Consider the following 19,646-nt stretch of genomic DNA (forward strand, 5'->3'; position numbering starts at 1 on the left):
AGAATACTCTGGACTTCTGAGTTGTGAGAAAGTTTTTCTAGTAATATAAACATAATAATTATCTGGTATTCATGTTGGAATTGAATATCCTGGGTTTTTTTTTTCAATAGCTACTGGAATACAGTAACTGAAAAAATATATTTAAAATAATCCATTAAGTGGGATTTTAGGCTTCTTCAAATCAGGCTGCAGTTTTTGCATGTGATGTACACAATGGCAATCAGGTTTTGGCTGGACTGCTGTTGAATAATACATGAATGTAAATGGAGACTGTATGGAATCAGTTGGACAATTCTGCAGAATGCTTTAAGTACACTGAGGAGCCTGAATAGCAGTTAATGGTGCTTCAGCTTTATTACTGTTTATTATAGTTGGCAGTTCAGTTGTATTTTCCTTCTGCATTAAGTTCTCGAGTTTCCTATAGAACAGCATTAAAAAAAAGCTTACAAATAATAGCAGTCAGATGCACCGTATCCTGTGGCAGCAACAGTTTTACACTGCATTGTAGTTCTTGGCAATCTGAGCGTGTTTGTTGTTGGGCAGCTCCAGCAGAGCAGCCGAGGCAGGGAGGACCGAGGGGGACATCAGCATTTCGGGCTCTGCGAGCAAAGGGGCTTTGCCTGCGCGTGCGGTGACCCAAAGTGAAGCTTCACGGGACACCTCTGGAACTGGGCCTGTGAGCTCCTCTGCTCGGCCTTCCCCATTCCTGCCTATCCTCCCACCCCCTGTAAGGAGCAATATCATTTCAGTTACCTGTTTTGAGAACCACTAAAGTGAGCAGAACTGTTTCTGCCATCTAGAAAGCAAGTTAGAGGTACAGTGAATAAATGTACGTAGCTTTAGTACTTGGGTGGTTTTGAGATTTTGCAGGAACTTTGTCTGCGTATTCTGCTTAAACAACAGGAGTAGTGGTGATGAGAAAGATTTAAATACGTAGTTGCTCATGTTCACAGCTCCCATGATTAAAAAATGTTTCCCTTGCCCATTACAATTATTTTTATAATCTTTAGAGCTAAATGTTTGCTACTAGTAATGACAGCCTGGGAAGCAAATGGAGGGATACATGGTTCTCTTCATTTGGCTGAGTTCTGAAACGTGTGTGTGTGTGTGTGTGTAACATCTGAACTGCCTTGTCCAGAAGTGCGACTGTCTTTGCTGAAACAAAGTCATGGCACTGAGCGGAGCTGATCTGGCAGAGGGCTTGTTGGAAATTTGCCTTGCCGAGTTTTCTGCTGGTATTGCCGCAAGTGTTCGTAAAGATTCTTGCATCTCAGGTTTTAAGGTTTGTCAGTATTCCCACTCATCTGCTGAATTGTGCTAACGCTTTGCTTCGTAGTTTTAACTCTGCCCTAAGAAGTACGCTCTGGTTTCTTATAGTAATAGCCAATAATTCTAACAGATTTTTTGCTAGATTGGATAATGGTAAGAACGTCTGAAGCACTCGGGGTATTTTACAGTTTTCTGCTTTGTGTGATTTGTAGAGCATGAGTTGCACATACTTGGTGAACCAGGAATGTGTTGTCAGCTGTCTCTAGTGACTCGTGCAGCATGAGATACAGTTTTTTATATTGCTTCCCGTGTATTAAAACACTCGTTGCTGACAAAGTACCTTTTTGCCCTGGATGTTTACTACTTTGCAGGGTCACTGCCAAGACTGAGAGCATGAGGAAATACAGACCTAAATACTGAGAGATTCCTCCTTAGCTGAAAGACATTCTACAGGACCGGCCTTCAGGTTCTCTTGTTCATCTGACCATACCTCATCGTTGATCTCTCTCTCTTTCAGCTGTCGGACGAGCAACAGGAAGAGTTTGATCGTAACATCCAGCACATCTCCAACTCTTCCGCGACCACACTCCCCTCTTCATGGCCACGCAGGTAACTCTCTAGGACTGCCTCACCTGGGAGTCATTAGGATGAATGTCGGTGTTCATTGTCGTGAGTGTGAATGTACTGATACTCTACATCAAAATATGCTCTTTGAAACTTAATCTGACTGTGGTTTTTCACCTTTTCTAACTTGTAAGAGGGTCCTTAATAGTTTCAAAATAAGTGGTTTTTGTCCTGCTCTGTTCTGCACTTTCTGGTTTGCTACCATATCCATTCTCTGCTCTTTCTGGGGTATTCAGACCTCTTACCTCCTGCAAAACAACCTGAGATGGAGAACGAAGTAAAATAAAACTAAATAAATGTTTAAGTAAGTATCTTGTTTTGAGTCTCCTACCATGGTTAATTTGTGCCAGTGATTTAACTGCAGTTCTCATGAGAAGCAGCATCCTGCTTGTTTCTGTGTGCCTCCGTCAGCCCGTCAGCTGTGCAGTGTGCCATCTCATGGTCTCTCTCTGCTACTTAAAGCAATGTGAGGTGTTTAGGAATCTTTTATTTTTTTACGTTACTGCCAGTTTTTCCATGCCAGCAACGGGGAAGCGCTCATTTCAAAGCAAATGGGCAACTGCTTGTTAGTCATCAGGGCGAAGTGTGTGGAGATGTTCTTGCTAAAGAAAAAGAAAGGAGGATTGTTCAGCCCACAGTAACTACAGATTTTCAGAAAGGTTCATGCATGTGGGTTCACAGCTTGCCCGAACAGCGTGTTCCGGTGATGTTTCTATTGCTGAGAGAGGTAGGTGATGTGTGATTGCATTACTTTCAATATTTCTAAATGCCAGAAGACGGCAGTTGGGGTTCAGGTATTGCCCTAACGGGCACCAGTCGGTAGCATGAAACAGCGTGAACATTTGTTGCATGTCATCCACAGTAGAAGCTGTGTGGGAACACGTCACTGTTGCATGTAAGACAAGTAATGGTTGGTTGCTTTATAATCAGACTTTCCTCTTTCTCGATGGCAGTATGTTCTGTAAATACTTTCTGGAGCTTGGAACTAAGGAAATGCTGAGGAAGAACAGCACATTGATAGTAGCTCAGCTAGAAGGAGCCATCTCCTCCTGTTTGCAGAGCATTGCATCTCATGTCCAACCTGCTGAAAGGAAAAAGAGTACAAAAGTTACTGTTCAGAGGTGCCCATGAAAACCTCAGCCACTCTGAAGTTTTCATTAAAACCTGTCATATTTCTTGGTATGCTCTAAAGCCCAGTCATGGAAGGCTAGGAAATAACTTTAATGACGTTGTTTGGCTTTTTTAAAATGATACATGATTTTCAAATTAAAATGTTAGCAAAATCTTAAAAGAGATATATTAAAATAATTTTCTTTTTGCTTTAGAACCTCAGATAAAAATGTGGAGCCTAAAATCTCGATAGGGCAGTTCCCTTTCACTCCAAACTTTCTCAGTTCTGATGTGTGTGATTATGAGAGCGCTAGCAATAGCTTTGTACAGTCTGGTTTCAACAAGGGGTTTTTCTTGGTGGAGATTCTCCACTGGGTTACACTGTGGTCTTTGCTTCGTTCTTAGAATTGATCTGTATGTTGGATTTACCAAATTCTAAATTGTCTGTACAAGCCTTTAACTGAAGGGATAAAGCTGCTTCTCAGCATATGAAAGAAGTGTCCTTGCTTGACAGAGTGCAACAAGATGGTGACGTGATTGTTGCTTGGCAAAACCAATGCAGAAATGTCCACAGTGGAAACATTTATCTTTTCTTTTCCTTTCTTTTTGATTTTTCTCCTCTGTTTTGAAAATGAGAAGTTGCTCATAGTGGTTTTGATGCTCTCTGAGGCTTTGCAAGCTTATCTTTTATGAGAAGTATGCGAGCGTCCTCTAGAAACAAGAGTGACTGATCAGTGGTCTGCCGTCTTTCTTCAGCAATAGTTGTGAAATAAGTCAATTCTTTGTTCTGATGTTGCACGTGGGTTTTAAAGCTATTAATTACAGGACATCCTTTGTGACCTCCAAGAGTAGCCAGTAGAGCACAGGAAGATAAATTACTTGTAATTCGAGTTTTCGACCAGTCCTATGTTTAGGAGTCTTCCCTGGGAAAAATAATTTATTCAAGAGACAAAAGTAGATGAAATTTAGAGTAGAGTCACAAATATTTTCTTAAGAAATATCAAATATGAGATGTGAATTTGAGAACAGGCTGTGATATTTGTTTAGTATTTGAACAGAATCTATCAGTGTGTTTGTTCAGGCCCATACAAGTTACTGAGAAATGCTGGAGCCTCTCCCTGGCCTCCTGTGTTGAACACGCTCTTCTTCATGGCCGTTTTGAACTTCTCTTACGAATCATAGGAACAGCAAGCTGGCAGGGAAGTCAGGGAGGCTTTCTAAGACGTTTCTGTTCAGAAACCACTCTGAAATCAAGTCCTGTGCAGCACTAGCCTCAGAAGCTGTTGTGTATGTAATGTAGAAGTCAGTGGGTGCGATGCCTACCATTGACTGTGCTGCTTACCTCCTGATGGACACGGATCCAGGCAGATACACTGCTACTGAAACAGCATCCACATAAGGTGCCAGGCAGTTCTGTGTCCTAGAAAATGAAGAGGAAAAGTACTACTTCAGAGATCTCAGCATTTGAGGTGGAAGTACATTCAAACACTTTTAACTCTGCCATGAATAATTTCTGATTCAAGAATGCTTCATGGGTTTGAAGTGTGCTAATTCAGTTTTCAAAGTGTATGAAATAATACTTTCCAAAATGAGCTGGGACTTTGGCATAGAGAGCTACAGCTTGTTAACGTCATGGGAAAGTCACTCAGACTTGAGGGGTCCAGTTTTAGAAATACAGGTTTGAAAATTTTCCATTATTCTAAATTATCTTTTTTTCATAATCAGAGAAAAAGGTACACACGTATGATCCTTACATTTGTTTGTATTTCTTTAGATCTGTTTTTTAATCTGAGATTTACAGAGGAGTTACATCATGAGGTTGATTACTAAGTTACTATTAGATAATGTTTCAAAAGGAAAAGCTTAAAATCAATCCAAAAAGCAACATCATCTGTATAATTCAGTAGGAAAGAGATAGCCTGGACTTGAATTATGCAGCTGTAAGAACCTATTTCAAAGTTCACTCTCCACAGCTGTGAGGTAGCCAGGTTGCTCCTGGCTTCCAGCGTAGGCGCTTGTCACTGCTGGCACCTTTGTCCTGCTCTCATCTGGAAGGGCAGGAGGAGGGAGCTGCTCGCAGGCAGCACTGTGGCACTGAATTAAATCTTTCTGCTCTTCCGCTGCCAGTTCAGTTCCACCTTCTGCCAGAAAAATGGCTGTGACTGGGGCGTCTATTTACTTATTATTTTTGGAGTGAGCGGAGTATGTAACACACCACTTTGGGTCCTGCCTGGTTATCAAACCTGCGGTTTGTCAGCAGTTACTGTGTGTGATCCTGGGATGGTGTGAGCACGCCATGGCATTCACTGTGTATGAGACAGGTGGAACACAGGCTGCCGAAACTATTTTGGTCATTTTAAGATTCGTGTGTGCTGCAAGGCAGCTAATTTCACAGCGTGCAATAAGGTCTTTATCTGCTTGTGTTAATATTCAGCAAATAACGTTAGTATATCCTACAAAGAAGACCACAGCTTTGTCTTTTGTATTTATTTATTTTTACGAATCCCAGAAGCAGGTTTTACTCAATGGTTCTAGTGTGAGTTTTTGGACTCATTACCTGTCTGATGAATGTAATGTTTGTAGATGATAGCTGAGACTTCCACCTGTAGACTGCCCATAAGGCCCAGTTCTGTATTTTAAAGGGGGCGGACGTACACGTGCGTCAGCTGCATCCTTCTTCCTGAGTCCAGGAAATGTAAAGGTTCGTGCCTGAGTTATTAACATTGATGTAGCTGTGTTGATTTACCTAATGGGCAGTCATTCTGTGTAACAGCCTCCCTTGGGACAGTGTAGTTTCAGGTTCAGGAGTAGCCAACTATAACCCTTGAACAACAGGAGAATTTACCTTTGCTAACAGAATAACTAGGGTTTCCATCAGTCTTGATGAACGAGATCATTGCACTAAGGCTTCTCTTATTGAAGTTCCTTCGACTAGAGCAGTACTGGGAAATTTTAGGGAAAGTAGTAATTCCCCTTCTCCCTGTTGTTGTTTTAAAAGCTTCACCCAGACTTGAATTGAGTAGAAAAACTAATTGCTTTTCATTTTAAAACTAGAAGCAGCTCACAGGGGAGCTAATTAAAATTCCGGTGTCTGGAAGGAAATATGCCATATAAATCTGAAAAAGTAGTTGCTTAAAAATTAGTGATATCTCCGTACCAGATTGTGCAGGCTCAGAAGACTTTGAACACCCACATGCTTAATTTCAAAATTTAAAAACTGTCATTACCCAATTTGCTCAGATATTCTGAAATCCTGTTTCGATCATAATCTGGAAAGCTTACGAAAGATTGATGAAGATACAGAAAGGCAATGACAGTTCATTGCTTCTTTATAACAGCATTGGGCAATTGGCTTATTGCTCAAAAAGGTCACCTTAGCACAGTAGGGTTCGTCGGCAATAAAACCTGAAAAATGTGAAGGCAGAGACCAAGGTTCTCACCAACACTGGCAGCCTTCCTTCCTTTGCTAGAAGGTGTGTAACCATGGAAGGGCCTCTCTCCTGCTGCGTTTCCTCCTGATCTAAAATGCTCCTTCAGCTCTCGGCTAGCAAGTAATGGTGACCCTAACCCTGGCCGTGTGCTGGTACCAGGACACAGGGGTTAGTGCAGTTTGTGGCTGTCGTAGCCTTTTTCTGGCTCTCTTGTAAGCTCGCAGTGCCACCTAGACTGCCAAACCACGCTCGCTCCTGTAATTCAAAAGCAGTGCACAGTCTGTTTTTCCGCTGTTACCATAAAAATGAAAATTAGCAGAAGCTTAATAAATGAAGCACCAAAAATCATCTAGTTACTGATTTCTGACCACTCTCTCCCCTTCCCACTCGGAATATACTGGGAATGGGTTAAATGGCATCCAGTTTTGTGTGAAGCCTTGCACTGTGTTATATTGCACTGTGAACTCTTTAGTTCTTAACCAGCAATACAAAAGAAAACCAAGCCAAAGGAAAACAAACCTGTTGCTCGAACCCTTGTTTTTTAATTTAGTTGGCTCTTGATGAAGCAGATTGTGGAGAAGTCTGGAATTCACTTACTTCTCCAGTTCCTGTCACCCCTTGACACACGTTAGATCAGCCTGGGGCTGCTTTAATCTCAACCAGCTCCTATTTTTCCCCTCGTGAACTTGTAGAGCAGATGGAGTTTGCAGGTCTGTGCTGCGCTGTGGCCATCCCCGCACTCCAGAAGGCGTCAGCTTGTCCTCCTGCTCCTCCTCCCTACCTGCCAGGCGCGCAGGCCGGGTGTGCGCACGCTTTGCTCACAAGATGTGGAGTGATGCTGCTGCAGGTTTTATGAACTTTTTGTATAGCTGAAGCGTGAGTGAATGTTGCCTTCAACTGAGCACGGCTCTTACATTGTGGTTTTGCTCAGCATAACGGTTAAGGTGTATGAGTAACTCGGGTTGAAATTAATGCAACTTAATTGTGAGCTTCAGTACAGTGCTGGATGGGACCGCAACCTCACAAACAGCACTGGCTTGGGGGGTGAGCTGCGCATCGAGTACTGCTCCCAAAACAGGGACCTGTCTTTTGCAGATGACTCATAACTGACTTTTCAACGTGACTTTTAGAATAAATCCATTTTATATGGAATCTAAATTTGAAAACATTTCTGATGACCACAGTTGTGTGCCTTGCAATGCCTTGCTTGCCCAGTATCTATTTAGTTTTCCTGCTCATATTTTAATGTTATTTGATTGTCTGTGCACAAAGCAATTGCTGTCGGCATATGTTCACTCTGTAGAGTTTCTTTTTTGGACTTGTATTAAGATCAGAAGGATCAAACCACTTAAGAACGTGCCAGATAGAAAGCACACTTGCTGACATGAAGCATCTAATTCATCCACAACCTTCAAAGGTTTCTGCAGTTAGTGTGTAAATGATTCTGGCTTCCAGAAGGGTTTACTATGAAATGGTTGCTTTCTACTTTGAAATAAAATACATTGCAATATACCACTTACCAACCGTATGCGTACACATCATATGGCAAAGCCCAGAGAAAGTATTCTTGTGCCAGGTCAAAATTAACTGTTGCTTTTTCCTCACTGTATAAATTCACTGAAACTTCCAGTTTCATGGTTGAAGTATTAGTTCAGAAGAGTGGCAGTTAGGGTGGTACAATGTTACAGGTGTATAGTTCTTGTATTATCCTGTGCAGTTCCTTTGGTATGTCTTGGCTTTTCTCAGTGAATTTTACTTTTTGCCTTGACTTCCATTGTGAAGAAATACTTTCTTACTCTTTGTTATTCCTGCAGCTGTCATCAGTGTAATTTCTAACTCAGAATTTTCATTGAGAAGTGGTAGGAAAAGCTTGTATATAGAAATGATGGCTAAATATTGAGAGACTATATTGTGCATGTGTGATAAATTACTTATCTGAAAGTAAGAAAGAAAATGTACACCTTAAATTATTTTACAAGGAAGGAAAACACTGATACAAAGTACTGCTCAAATGACAAAAGACTCAAAGCTCCATATTTTGAATTCTTTGTGACTACAACCTGCAGTTGAAGCCTTTCTGCCCAGTGAAAACTTACTCTGCTTATTGCAAATGTGAATGCCTTTTTTAATCCCTCCTCTTTCTCAAACAGGCAGTAGCCCTTTGGACAGTCCCAGGAACTTCTCTCCCAGTGCACCTGCTCATTTCTCCTTTGTTCCTGCCCGAAGGTAAGGCAGAATCTGTTCTCTTTGGACTGGCAAGCAGATAGTCTATATACTTGGATTTGGAAATGGCCTATGGGTTTAGAAGCTTTTTAACTCTGTTTTACTTTCTCTGGTCTATTCTTCTATTCTATTCCTGTTCCTATTCCTAAGATACAATCAGTTGTAGTCCTAGATGTTCTTCTTAGTGAATAACTGAAGTGTATTCCAAGTGTACTGGTTGTCTTTGCTATGTTTGCACGAAGGAGTACAAGGGGTAATGGTTTCAAACTGGAAGAGGGCAGATTTAGACTAGATCTTAGGGAGATATTCTTCACTATGAAGGAGGTGAGACACTGGCACAGGTTGCCCAGGGAAGTTGCGGATGCCCCTCCTGGAAGTGTTCAAGGCCAGGTTGGATGGGGCTTTGGGGGGAGGGTTGGTGCGAGGCGTCCCTCCCCATGGCAGGGGTTGGACTGGATGAGCTTTAAGGTCCCTTCCAACCTGAACCATTCTGTGGTTCTATGAAAGACGTAAATACGCCTAAAATTAGGCATGCGCAATGCATTCGTTCACTACCTTCTGACTGGTAGCAGCTTTTTAGTTTACTGTCTTTAGCATTGGTGTCAAGAGTACATGAATGCTCTAATTATGGAAAATAGCTGATAATTGAAATTGCAAGTCTACAAGAACTTCTAGAAGAAGAGCAGCATTGAGAGACCTGAAAGTGAAGCTATCATCTGACCTGCATCGAATGCTAGACAAATGCTGGTCATGCTCTATATAAAACCAGTGGAAAGAAATCTGATACTATAGTGATGACTGTAGTGTAAGGAAAAGAATAGAAAAAATAAAGACAGCTGGGAGAAGCAGACAAATGGTGTATTGAATATCATATCCCAGCAGGTAGGCAGAAATGGATAATGATACAGAAAGTTAAATTTTGTGGAGAAATAAAGGACAGGAAAAAAGAGAGATAATGGTCAGGGGTTTGGGATGGTAGTAAGACTATTAGATTCAAGTGTGGGGAAGATATGCTGGATTTGCTAAACTCTGCCTCAGATGAAAAAAACCCCTACCTGTGTTAAAAGGATCTGAGAACAGGAAATGTGCGGTCATCCTGAGAGGATGTTCTGAGAATGGCAGCTCTAGCTTGAGGACTAGTGAGAAAGAGGATAGGTCTCAATACTTCAAAGAAGAATAAAGGGTTAGGATTTGATGCAATAAGGTACACCCTTTATCTGTGCAGTCGGTAAATCCTGGAGCATTTCTCCATAGAGGTGATTTGCTAGAAGACCTGGTGTTCTTCAGTGCTGTTTGAAGTAGACTTTGGTCTTCAGGTCTTACATAAGAAAAAACTGTATAATAGTGTGTGAAATGTGACACACCAGGTATGTATTTCCCTTTACCTCGGAGGGAAACATTAATGTGTTACCTGCTGGTGCAGCAGTTCAGATAGACTCATGGCATCCACCTTTATTTTTAGAGAGGTATCTGAGCCTGGTCTGGGTGTATTCATTTAGTTGAAGTCAGCTGAATCTTTACCAGTTTTCACAATATTTGGAGTCCTGGACCCTAGGACACAAGAGGAAGGTTGCAGCTGAAACTATTGTCAAAACTTAACATAATTTTTCAATATCATGTTTCAAATTGGTGTTTCAGTATCATTGCTTTCTAAAATTCCAACTTGAAAATAAATATTTTAGTGCCTTTCCGTATTTTTCCACTTTTAAAATCTACTTTTTTAAGAGATAGGGGAGTCTGATAGTTCAGTGTGTCCCATCGAATGCCGTGGTTCATTTTACAGCATGCGTGTTGCGTTTTTTGTTATTGTAAAGAACACTTGAGCACAGCTTGTTTTAGACATTTGTTTCTATTTTCTACTTGTATAACATTCTGAATGGCTGTGCCAGCAGTGCCAGTACATATTTATTGGATTATCACATAGTGTAATAACTTCTAGATGATGGTATTAAGTAATTGAAAGGGTGGTGCTCTGTTACTCCAGACAAGGATATCTCATTGATCAGTGTTATGTGTGTCTTAAGAGATGGTTCTTACCTGATTTCCTCCCGTTGCCATCACAGAAATTATTTGTTGCTGATTTTCTGCCTTCTGTATTTGGTGTAATTTCTTCTTTTATTATTCTGTTCAGACTTAATTTGTGGTTTGCATTCTTTCATTATAGCTCTGGGATGGGTTGATTCTTGGGACAGAGTAAGAAACACTACAACGTACTTCAAGAGTGCCCTTAGCTTGACTAGTGATTGATCATAAATCCCTTGCTAGCCACCCTTTAGTGACTGTGTCATAGCCCGAAAGCTGGCGTGGTCAGGAGTCCTCCTGTTTGAATAAGGAAACGTGTGGTCAATTCTGTCCATGTTCACTAAAACGGATCTTAGTGGAATACGAGTACCAAAAGACGAGGGTTTCTTTCAGAAATCAGATGTGCATCTTTTACATTTCCCTCTCTCACTGTCACTGTACAATTTCTTCCATACAGCCATGGACACAGAGCAGACAGGTAATGTGTGTCGTGTTGCTGCTGTTTGTGTGTGTGTTTGAACTGCGCTTCTGTGCAGCTGAGCCTGTGTCCCTAACAAGTTCATGCTGTGACAACCCCATTTAGGCATTCAGCTTCTCTTCTTTGGGAATCAAAACAGGAAATCTTTGCATTTTGGCTTCAAATGATCAACAGGCGGTGCTCTGGACAACACGTGGTGTTCTTCTAGCACCCTCTTGTTTTACGGTCGATCTACTGTGCACTGAGTAGCATTTAGCTGCCGTAAAAATACCTCCTTTAATGAACTAATTAAAATGTCATTTTAAAGCCAAAATTTGTTGTTAGCATGTTTTTGTTGGGCTAGCAAAGGGTCTATAAGAATTCAAATAAAAGACCTAAAAAATCCTTTCCAGGTATCTTTTCCTGAAGTGAGATTGCATGAGGTCTCTCTAAAAATACATTTGGTAACAAAACAATGAAGTAACTCTGAAATGTTTTGCATAAATGAAGGAGGAATTTTCTTTTAAAGTCTTCTTCCCATTGGCTTTGATTTGTAAGATTTCTCCTCTTGTGGCACTTCTTTCTGCTAGACTAGAGCTGATAGGTGTTGGCCTGGCTGCTTAGCACATTGCTTGCCTAGATTGCATCAGCAGAAAATAGCTCAGGCATGAAAAGCTATCCTGTAAGTTTCTAATAAAGATACCTTCTTTTAGCTTTGTCAAAATGAAAATTCAGAAGTAATTTCAATGCACAATTTTGGCAACTCAGTAAAAAAGGAGTTAGGCTTTCCTTTTGGGAAAAAACCAAAGCAGTGCCTCGTGCGTTCCCATCTGCTGTTTGAGAAGACAGGAGCGTACGGTCCAGCTTTGGGACTGAGGGTCCAAGCTGAGGCTGAATCATTGACCTAAATATTTCCCCAGTACCCCCGTATGTTACAAGAAGCTGAAGGAAGTTCATTGAAGTTCGGTGTTCAGTCGCTGACCACATCATGCAGGGACTTTGTAATGCTGACATTCGTTGTTTGTCAGGGTTAAGAAGGGAATTTAATTTATCTTGGAATTTTTTGAGATTGCTCTTTTACGTGTAGCTGTGTTGCCAGAGAAAACATCACCTGTGGCTAAATGGGGTTTAGCTGTAATGTACGCATGCAACAGAAATCTGCATTACAGCTTGGTGATTTTTTTTTTTTAATGCATGAAGCATGACTCGTCTTAAAAACTTTCTTGACGTAATGTTCTTTCAGTGTGCCTCCGTTTAAGGCTCAGGGAGCAGGATTTTCTCTCTTGTCCCCTACCCTCCCAGGGGAGGATTAAAAAAAGGGAATAGAGAAAAAGATGCTTCACACAAGGTTGGAAGTTAAGACTGTAACAAGTTTAATGAAAAACAGCAGGGGAAAGGAAAAGGGAATTAATAAGGGACAAAGGATATTTAACTCCAAACAAAACCCGATCCCAGCAGTCCCCAGTGGCCGTGTCCCAGCAGGGCCTCGTGGCCGCTGTGACCGCTGTGACTGTCACCAGGACCGCGGTGGTGCCGGGAGCGGGTGGTGGTGGATGCTGCTGAGCACGTGGAGCTCGGCCCAGCCGTCCTGAGATGTGACAGGAAACAGCCCAGGAAACCAGGAAAAGCCCCGAAAACCTCGGTTTTTTACAGACTGTGTCCAGAAAGGGGAGGGAACAGAACTGATCTGTGACCCCCAGGGTCCTACAGACACCACCTGTCCTTCCCTTTCAGGCTGGTAACCCTCAAACCATACCACAGTGTTGTAGAACGGTGGGTTTATTCCCCTCTTGTTCTACGATAGATTGCAAACAGGAGCAGTGCGCATCATTGCCTGAAAATAAAAGGAACTAGACCTGGAAAAAAATCTAACAGGTTTTTATGCCTGGGTGTGCACTGAACTTTTTCTGAAGATGAGGCTTCAGGGCTGTGGTTAATGGGATGAGATATTACTGTGAAGATGATAACAGTCGAGTGTCTTATAAGCACTAAGCTCCATTTCAGACTTCTACGAAACATACTATTTTATTATGTACTCACTTCAGTGTACCTGTACCCGTAACACACCAAATCTTTCCAAAGCCAGTCAGAATGGTAAACTGTTCTAATTCAGCTTCACTTTATGAACAGTTACTGATAATCAGCAGCAATAAAACAAAGAAACAAACGAGTGGAGACTGATGTGAGGAAGTCTCTTGCATGTTCCAACATGCAACAGGACACATTGTAGGACACAAAATGCATGCAAGACTGAAACGAGATCAGAGGCAGAAAAAGTGCTGTGAGACTGAGCTGAATGTAGTTCTGTGTTCCCATCCTCAGTGAGGCAGGTTTTGGGGGAGAAGAGGATTTCAGGGAGGGCAACACTAATTCTCAGTTTTGACACTGGTAAAACGAGACCTTTTCTGCAATACTTTGGCTGTTTTCCCGAGGGTCATGTTTCTTTGGCTACGATAGGGAAATTACTACCAATCTGTAGTTGGTAAATTACTGCTACGATGTTGACTGGAGGAGAAAGAGACCCTAGATGGAATTTCTGTGATTTCTCTCTCCTCTCTCTCTCTCGTGAACCTCTCAGCTCTGTTCAGATCTGCTGCAGTGGATTTAATTCGCCAGCTGTGTTAGGCGATGCTCTAGGCAGAATGCGTTCTGACTAGGTAAACAGGTCCGCTTTCAGCTGATTCTTGATCTAAGATGATATTTTTCCTCAATTTTAAAATTTATTTGGAAGACAAGGAACTGTGTAAGTAATTCTCTTAGGCATGACTGTCTTTTTCAGAGAAGTTTGAAATGAGCAGAATTCATTCATCTCTCTTAGAAACTCCATTTTTGGCACAACTGGTGACATTTTTAGAGCAACTGCTTAATGCAGGAACCTGGTGCCATTTGCTTTATCTTTTCCAGGGTCACTTACTTTTGCTTTTAAAACTCAGCCTGCCTGCTTTTTCACAAAGGTCATTGTAAATAGGATCCCTGATTTATCTGAATAACTTGAGACTTAAATAAAAACGTGAGGCGAAGAGATGCAGGGAGCGGGGAGAAAGTGCTTATTTCTCCCAAGTATTAGCCACAATATATCCTTGACAGTAATTTCCCTGGCTTCTTTTCCCCAGGACGGATGGACGGCGCTGGTCCTTGGCCTCCCTGCCTTCGTCTGGATATGGAACAAATACTCCCAGTTCGACAGTTTCAGTAAGTGACACAGACTTTTCCGAGCAATTCAGTTTGTACAAACACACCCTAACAAATCAGCTTCTGAGTCTTTACTAAAGTATCTGATCTTTCTTCATTGTTTTGCTAACATTATTTAATGTACTAATTATTTTAAAACTTATTTTGTTTATCGGTTCTGCTGCTTCTTCCTCCATTTCCTGTCATCTTGCACTTTGCCTTTAGCATTGGTGAAATCCCAGTGCAGCACTTGGCTCGACTGATCAGTTGAGACGCGCGATGTCTCAGAAGTAGCAGGACTCTAAGATATAGTGCATAATCACTAGCCAGCTCTCAGCTTTTTTATAACTGGAAAAATGAAAGTCTTGTCTGCTTTCAAGTTCTTAGAAAACCTCTGCTAATGGGCTAGCAGAAAGAAAAACTGATAATCGACATCTGTTACTCAACTCCAATAATTTGAGCCTCCTAATGGAGCTTTTCAAGAAAGGCTGGCTGCAGTTTGCTTGAGGTCTGTACTTTGAAAAGGCTGGCATGCCGTTAACACCAGTAAGGTAGCAGCACTGTGGTAACCCTTGTAACTCTCAGATACTTCATACAACAAATCTTACTCTTTAGTTTATGCAAACTAGATGTTGCGGTTACCTGCATAACAACCTTGCAAAGCTAAGCGTAGAAATGTGAAGGCTACCTGTACAGACTTAATTTAACATGGTTTTGTGTGTGTGTTATGGTGAGTGTCTTCAGCTGTGTGGTCACATATCACTGCCTCTTTCCATATTGATTCTTCTGATAATTTTGGTTTGTCTGTACTATTTAGAGTACGTTCCCAATAGCTGTAATACCTACATTAGTTAGGACTCAATACTCCATGTTATACAAATCTTACACTGAATGCAGTATCATTGTTCTCCCTGTAAGCTGTTCTATTAAGTTCATCCATGACCTTTCTAGTGCCTCTCGAACACAAATCTGTCATCACAGTTCCTTAGGAGGTGAGTGTTAAATTCAGTACATGTAGCAAGAGAAGAGATTAGGGTCAAAAGTTTCCTTTTAGTGTAAATTGATATGATTAAAATTTGATTTTGCAATGTTAATCTCATCTCTAGAGCTTCATCTGTTCAGACACATTCACAGACACTCTAGTTTGCACAATTTCCACAATTTATCTTTTGTCCTTCAAGACAGTTGTTTTTTCTTGGCTCTGGGTTGGGTTTTTTGTCTCTTTTGAAGGCAGGTGACTTTATTTCAGTCTCCTGTGGGAGAAGTCTCTGTGTCTGTGTGTACAGATGTATGGGCAGGAGCACAGAAATGTGTGGGAGAAGATTTCATTATCAACATGAAAAAGATGTGCTGGGTTTCATTGCCAAGCAATATTATATATTCAAGCACCTGAGAGCATCTGTTGTAAAGGTGCTCTGCTTTTGACTTTAGAGCCTTAGGTTAAATCTTTATGGGCATAAGCCACGGCTAAGTCCTCTTGTGGGTGCAAGCTATGACAGCATGGAGCAAGTGCAGTTGCTTTCTGTATGGATGACATCCAAATAGCTTTACCATTGGTAGTCATTGAGAGAGTAGAATGAGAAGCATGAAGTGTTAGTCATATGTAGACCTGAATTCACCTTCCTGCAGGGAATAGATTAAAACCTGTAATTCCAAGGCTTCTTTTTTCTCTGAATGGCTGAGTCTCTCATCTCTTGTCCTTTTGCTGGTTCAGTGTTAGTGTCTCAGAAAGACGTTGAAGTGGGCTGATGAGAAAGTAGTGATGCAGTTCTTGGAGCTACGTTTCTAAGCCAGTTCTACTTAATACTTGTCTATGATAATACCATTATCATAGTATTTAATAGATTAGAATGAATTTATCTAAATAACACCTCTGAAGTTGATAAGCAGTATTATTCGTGCATAGACTTGAAAACTGAAGGAAGAAGTAGTGAAGAGGCCTGTCAAAAGGGCATGATGAATTAATGCCACAGATGTTAATTTAACAGAATTTTGGGCTTCCATTTGGTGTGATCAGTCCTCAAGATTACATTTCTTTTTTGAGCAAGATAGAAGGAAGCTGTTAGCCCTTCTTTCTGGTATATGTGCCAGTAGAAAATGAAGTGTCAAGAAGAGCATCAGTTCTGTGTCCTGCTGGCCTGAGCTTCTGTCTGGCAGTTAGAGCTGACCTGCATCTCTGTGGTCATAGATCAGCTGCTCTACAAACCAACCAACCAACTGAATAAACCAAGGCATTTACCTAGTCTGAGGTCAGTGGAAAGCTGTAGGTTCTCTTTTATTGTTTGCTTCCAAATGAGGGCTGACACTTTTAAGAAATACACGTCTATCCTTTTCATATAAACCATGAAGACCAGATACTTATCAGACCAACACTGAAAAAGCTGGACAAGACCTTCTTTCAAATCAGATGAATATAGAACAGTCAGTTGAATGGGCCAATATGCAGTTATTTTTGAACATCTAATCTGCTATTAATTTTCTAGATGCAGAGTTAATATATAAGCTACTATAGTATTAGCTTGATTTTTACTTTTTTACTGGAGAAGAGTTGGCTAATTCTGCATCTGTAATTAAGACACCGGGGGATGTTTTTATAAGTGTGCTGCAAATATTGAGTACAGTGATGTGATTACTTAAAAATCGATACTTCAGAAGTGTTTCACTTTGATTTCATGCTTTTTCTTTGAAAGACTGTATGCCTTAAGACTGCTAGAGAAGTGCTTGGCAGAACAAAGTCCATTTCTCATCATGGTCTTTATCTTCGGGGCTTGCTTTTATTATTCTCTGGAAGTACAAACTTTATGATCTGATTGCTTTTAAGGAGAGAAAGTGGAGGGAGAATTTTGTTGGGTTATCCATGAGTTGGCTTGCACTGCTTCCCCAGTGATTTTCCTGTTGGGAGACATAAAGTTTTTAGTGCTTTTTCTAGACTATCCGTTTTGATGTTTTGTTCTGACTCTCATAACTAGTACCTATGTGCTAACCTTCCTTAATGTGGTTGTTTTAGTTTAATTTTGCTTTGAATAAGACGTGTATTTGTAATGCCAGAACTGGAGTACCTGCTAACACAGGTTTGTAAGACAGTGTCTTTAGTACTTCCTGCTCTGTTGCAGGACTTGTGCTGTTCATCATGAACGGGATGTCAACAGACACCTGCCTGTTCTTTGGAAAGGGTTCTGGTTTTCTTCACAGGCAGGTGGTACTTCCTGCTCCTTGTATTGTGTAAGACACAAAGAAAAGATATCAAAGAAAGCTCTGAAAGTCAAGCAGGGTTTGCATCATTCTATACCACAGGGAGCGAATCTTTCCTGTGTTTGGCATAAGCAGCGCACCCAGCAGAGCAGCTGTGGGCAAAGGGGCTGTCACATACCCAGACTCTCCATCTTGGCTCCAGTGTGAGTTAGACAAATGTAAGCTGAAACACCGTCTGGATAATCATCGCTGTGTGGGCACTGTGCTGGAGATGACTTCCCAACGTCATCCCTGCACCTAGACCTGCCTGAAGAAAAACACTGGCAGTGGTGGCTTCCAGTTCCAGCCACACGTGGGGAGTTCAAGCATGTCCCAGGGCTTTCTCTTCTGTAAATACCTCTGAGCAGTGCAGAGGCAGTGGATCTGCAATCTGGAGCCAATTGTATTTTTATCAAATAATATTTTCTGTGGGTTTGTGAGCTCTCACACTCAGATCTCCATCTCAGCCTTGGCTAGAATTCTCTAGGTGAGACTAGGCCAGGATCTGCAACCATCTGCTTAGTTTTAGTTCAGTTCAAGTGTAGCTGTTACCTTCTAGACAAATTTGGATGTACCTGTTTTAGGTGATTTCATAGTGTTTTCTTGTTGCTGTCTACATTACAAACATTTAGGACTTGGTGAAAAGCCTTGACAGCATTTGGTTTTCATTGCTTGGCCATAATTCTGAGCTTGCTTTTCCAAAAACCATCAACAGCAGATAAGTCTAGAAAAGCGTGCTAGGTCAGTGAAAGCTTTGGTCGTACATGTTGTATAGTGTATAATTCTCTCCTACCAATACTTCTGGTACTAGGATGCAGTGCTTTCTGGTTTGTGTAAGGGTCATTGTAGCAAAAGGACAAGTTTTTCCACTGGGACAGTGTACATAATTTTATCAGATCAATAAGGAGCCTTGGAACATGGATTAGGATGATGCTTTTAATAGGGCCCACTGCAGTTACTCAGCACTACTCTGGTTATTCAGCACTTTATTTTTGTTTTAGAGAAGATTTTTAATTATTACTTAGATTTTTTTTTTTCTCTTCTGTAAAATGAAAAGGGGCATTGAAAAATAATACAAGAAAAAATGCATTCGGTAGTTGACCAGCGGCTTTTGCCCCTGGAACATCCAATGTTTGATGTTATTAACACTTCCCACAGATGCTTGTTTTAATCTCAGGTTTCTTGAGCTCAAGAATTAAAACCTTTATTTGTCTGTCACTGTTACAGGATATGTGTCATAGAAATGCATCAACTTATTTAAAGATAATAAGCTGTTTAACTTCATAACAAGAAACTGTTAATCTTCCAACTCTGCAAAGTCAGCTACGTTCACTTTATTATTGCCTGCTTGGTTAGAGAAGCAGCCTGATGGGTAAAGGAAGTGAGAAATAAAATCCTGACAGTTTACTATAGCAATTTCCAGCAAGAGCCAATAATCAGGAAAAACTCTCACGTCTACACAGCTCCATAGCATTCTGCATGCCAGTGAAACTCCTGAGCTAAGAGAGCATGAGGGAAAAGGAAAGAAAGTTGCTCACCACTCCAGGAACCTCCTTGTCCTTTCCAGGGTAGCACTGGTACTCACTTTTCCCCTTCTGTCTCCTGATAGTAAATTACCTGCATGATCAGGTGTAATGGTTCCAGAATCGGATGCAGTGGTTCCCTAGCCTTCTCCCAAAGTTTTCCTGATCTCACCAGCTCTGTCATTGTATGCAAGGGTTGGCTTAGCCTAATAAACGATAGAACAAGAAAAAGAGGCACCTGGTCTGATAAGTAGCTTTCTTTTCCGCTCGAGTGTGCAGTGTCTGGCAGAATCCGTTCCTCTTCCATTCATTAGCTGACCCCTATGCATGCGTTTAGTGCATTTCTTTTCTGTATTTTTTTCTGTACTCAGTCATCATGCTCATCTCAGGAGAAGCTGCACCAGCTGCCCTTTCAGCCCACGGCAGATGAACTTCATTTCCTGACAAAGCATTTCAGTACTGAGAGCATCACTGATGAGGAAGGGCGCCACTCTCCAGCCTTGAGGCCTCGATCTCGCAGTCTCAGGTGAGCTTCAGCTTGTTTGTTGAATTTTTAAGGTGTTGGACCACATGTATTGCATTTGT

General features: G+C 41.3%; 1 protein-coding gene across 1 annotated transcript in view; it reads left to right on the plus strand.

Moving 5' to 3' along the window:
* Positions 1–1,786: 1,786 nt before the first annotated feature.
* LOC104543134 (microtubule-associated serine/threonine-protein kinase 2-like) overlaps positions 1,787–19,646 on the plus strand; it is a gene marked incomplete at its 5' end in the record, with an annotated part of 64,792 nt that continues 46,932 nt past the window's right edge. Inside the window, 5 exon segments of the mRNA XM_010187671.1 lie at positions 1,787–1,878; positions 8,585–8,660; positions 11,137–11,157; positions 14,250–14,328; positions 19,433–19,587. Coding sequence (XP_010185973.1) covers positions 1,787–1,878; positions 8,585–8,660; positions 11,137–11,157; positions 14,250–14,328; positions 19,433–19,587 — 423 coding nt within the window.

The sequence above is a fragment of the Mesitornis unicolor genome, unplaced genomic scaffold, assembly GCF_000695765.1.
Source record: "Mesitornis unicolor isolate BGI_N332 unplaced genomic scaffold, ASM69576v1 scaffold2187, whole genome shotgun sequence".
Lineage (NCBI taxonomy): Eukaryota > Metazoa > Chordata > Aves > Mesitornithiformes > Mesitornithidae > Mesitornis > Mesitornis unicolor.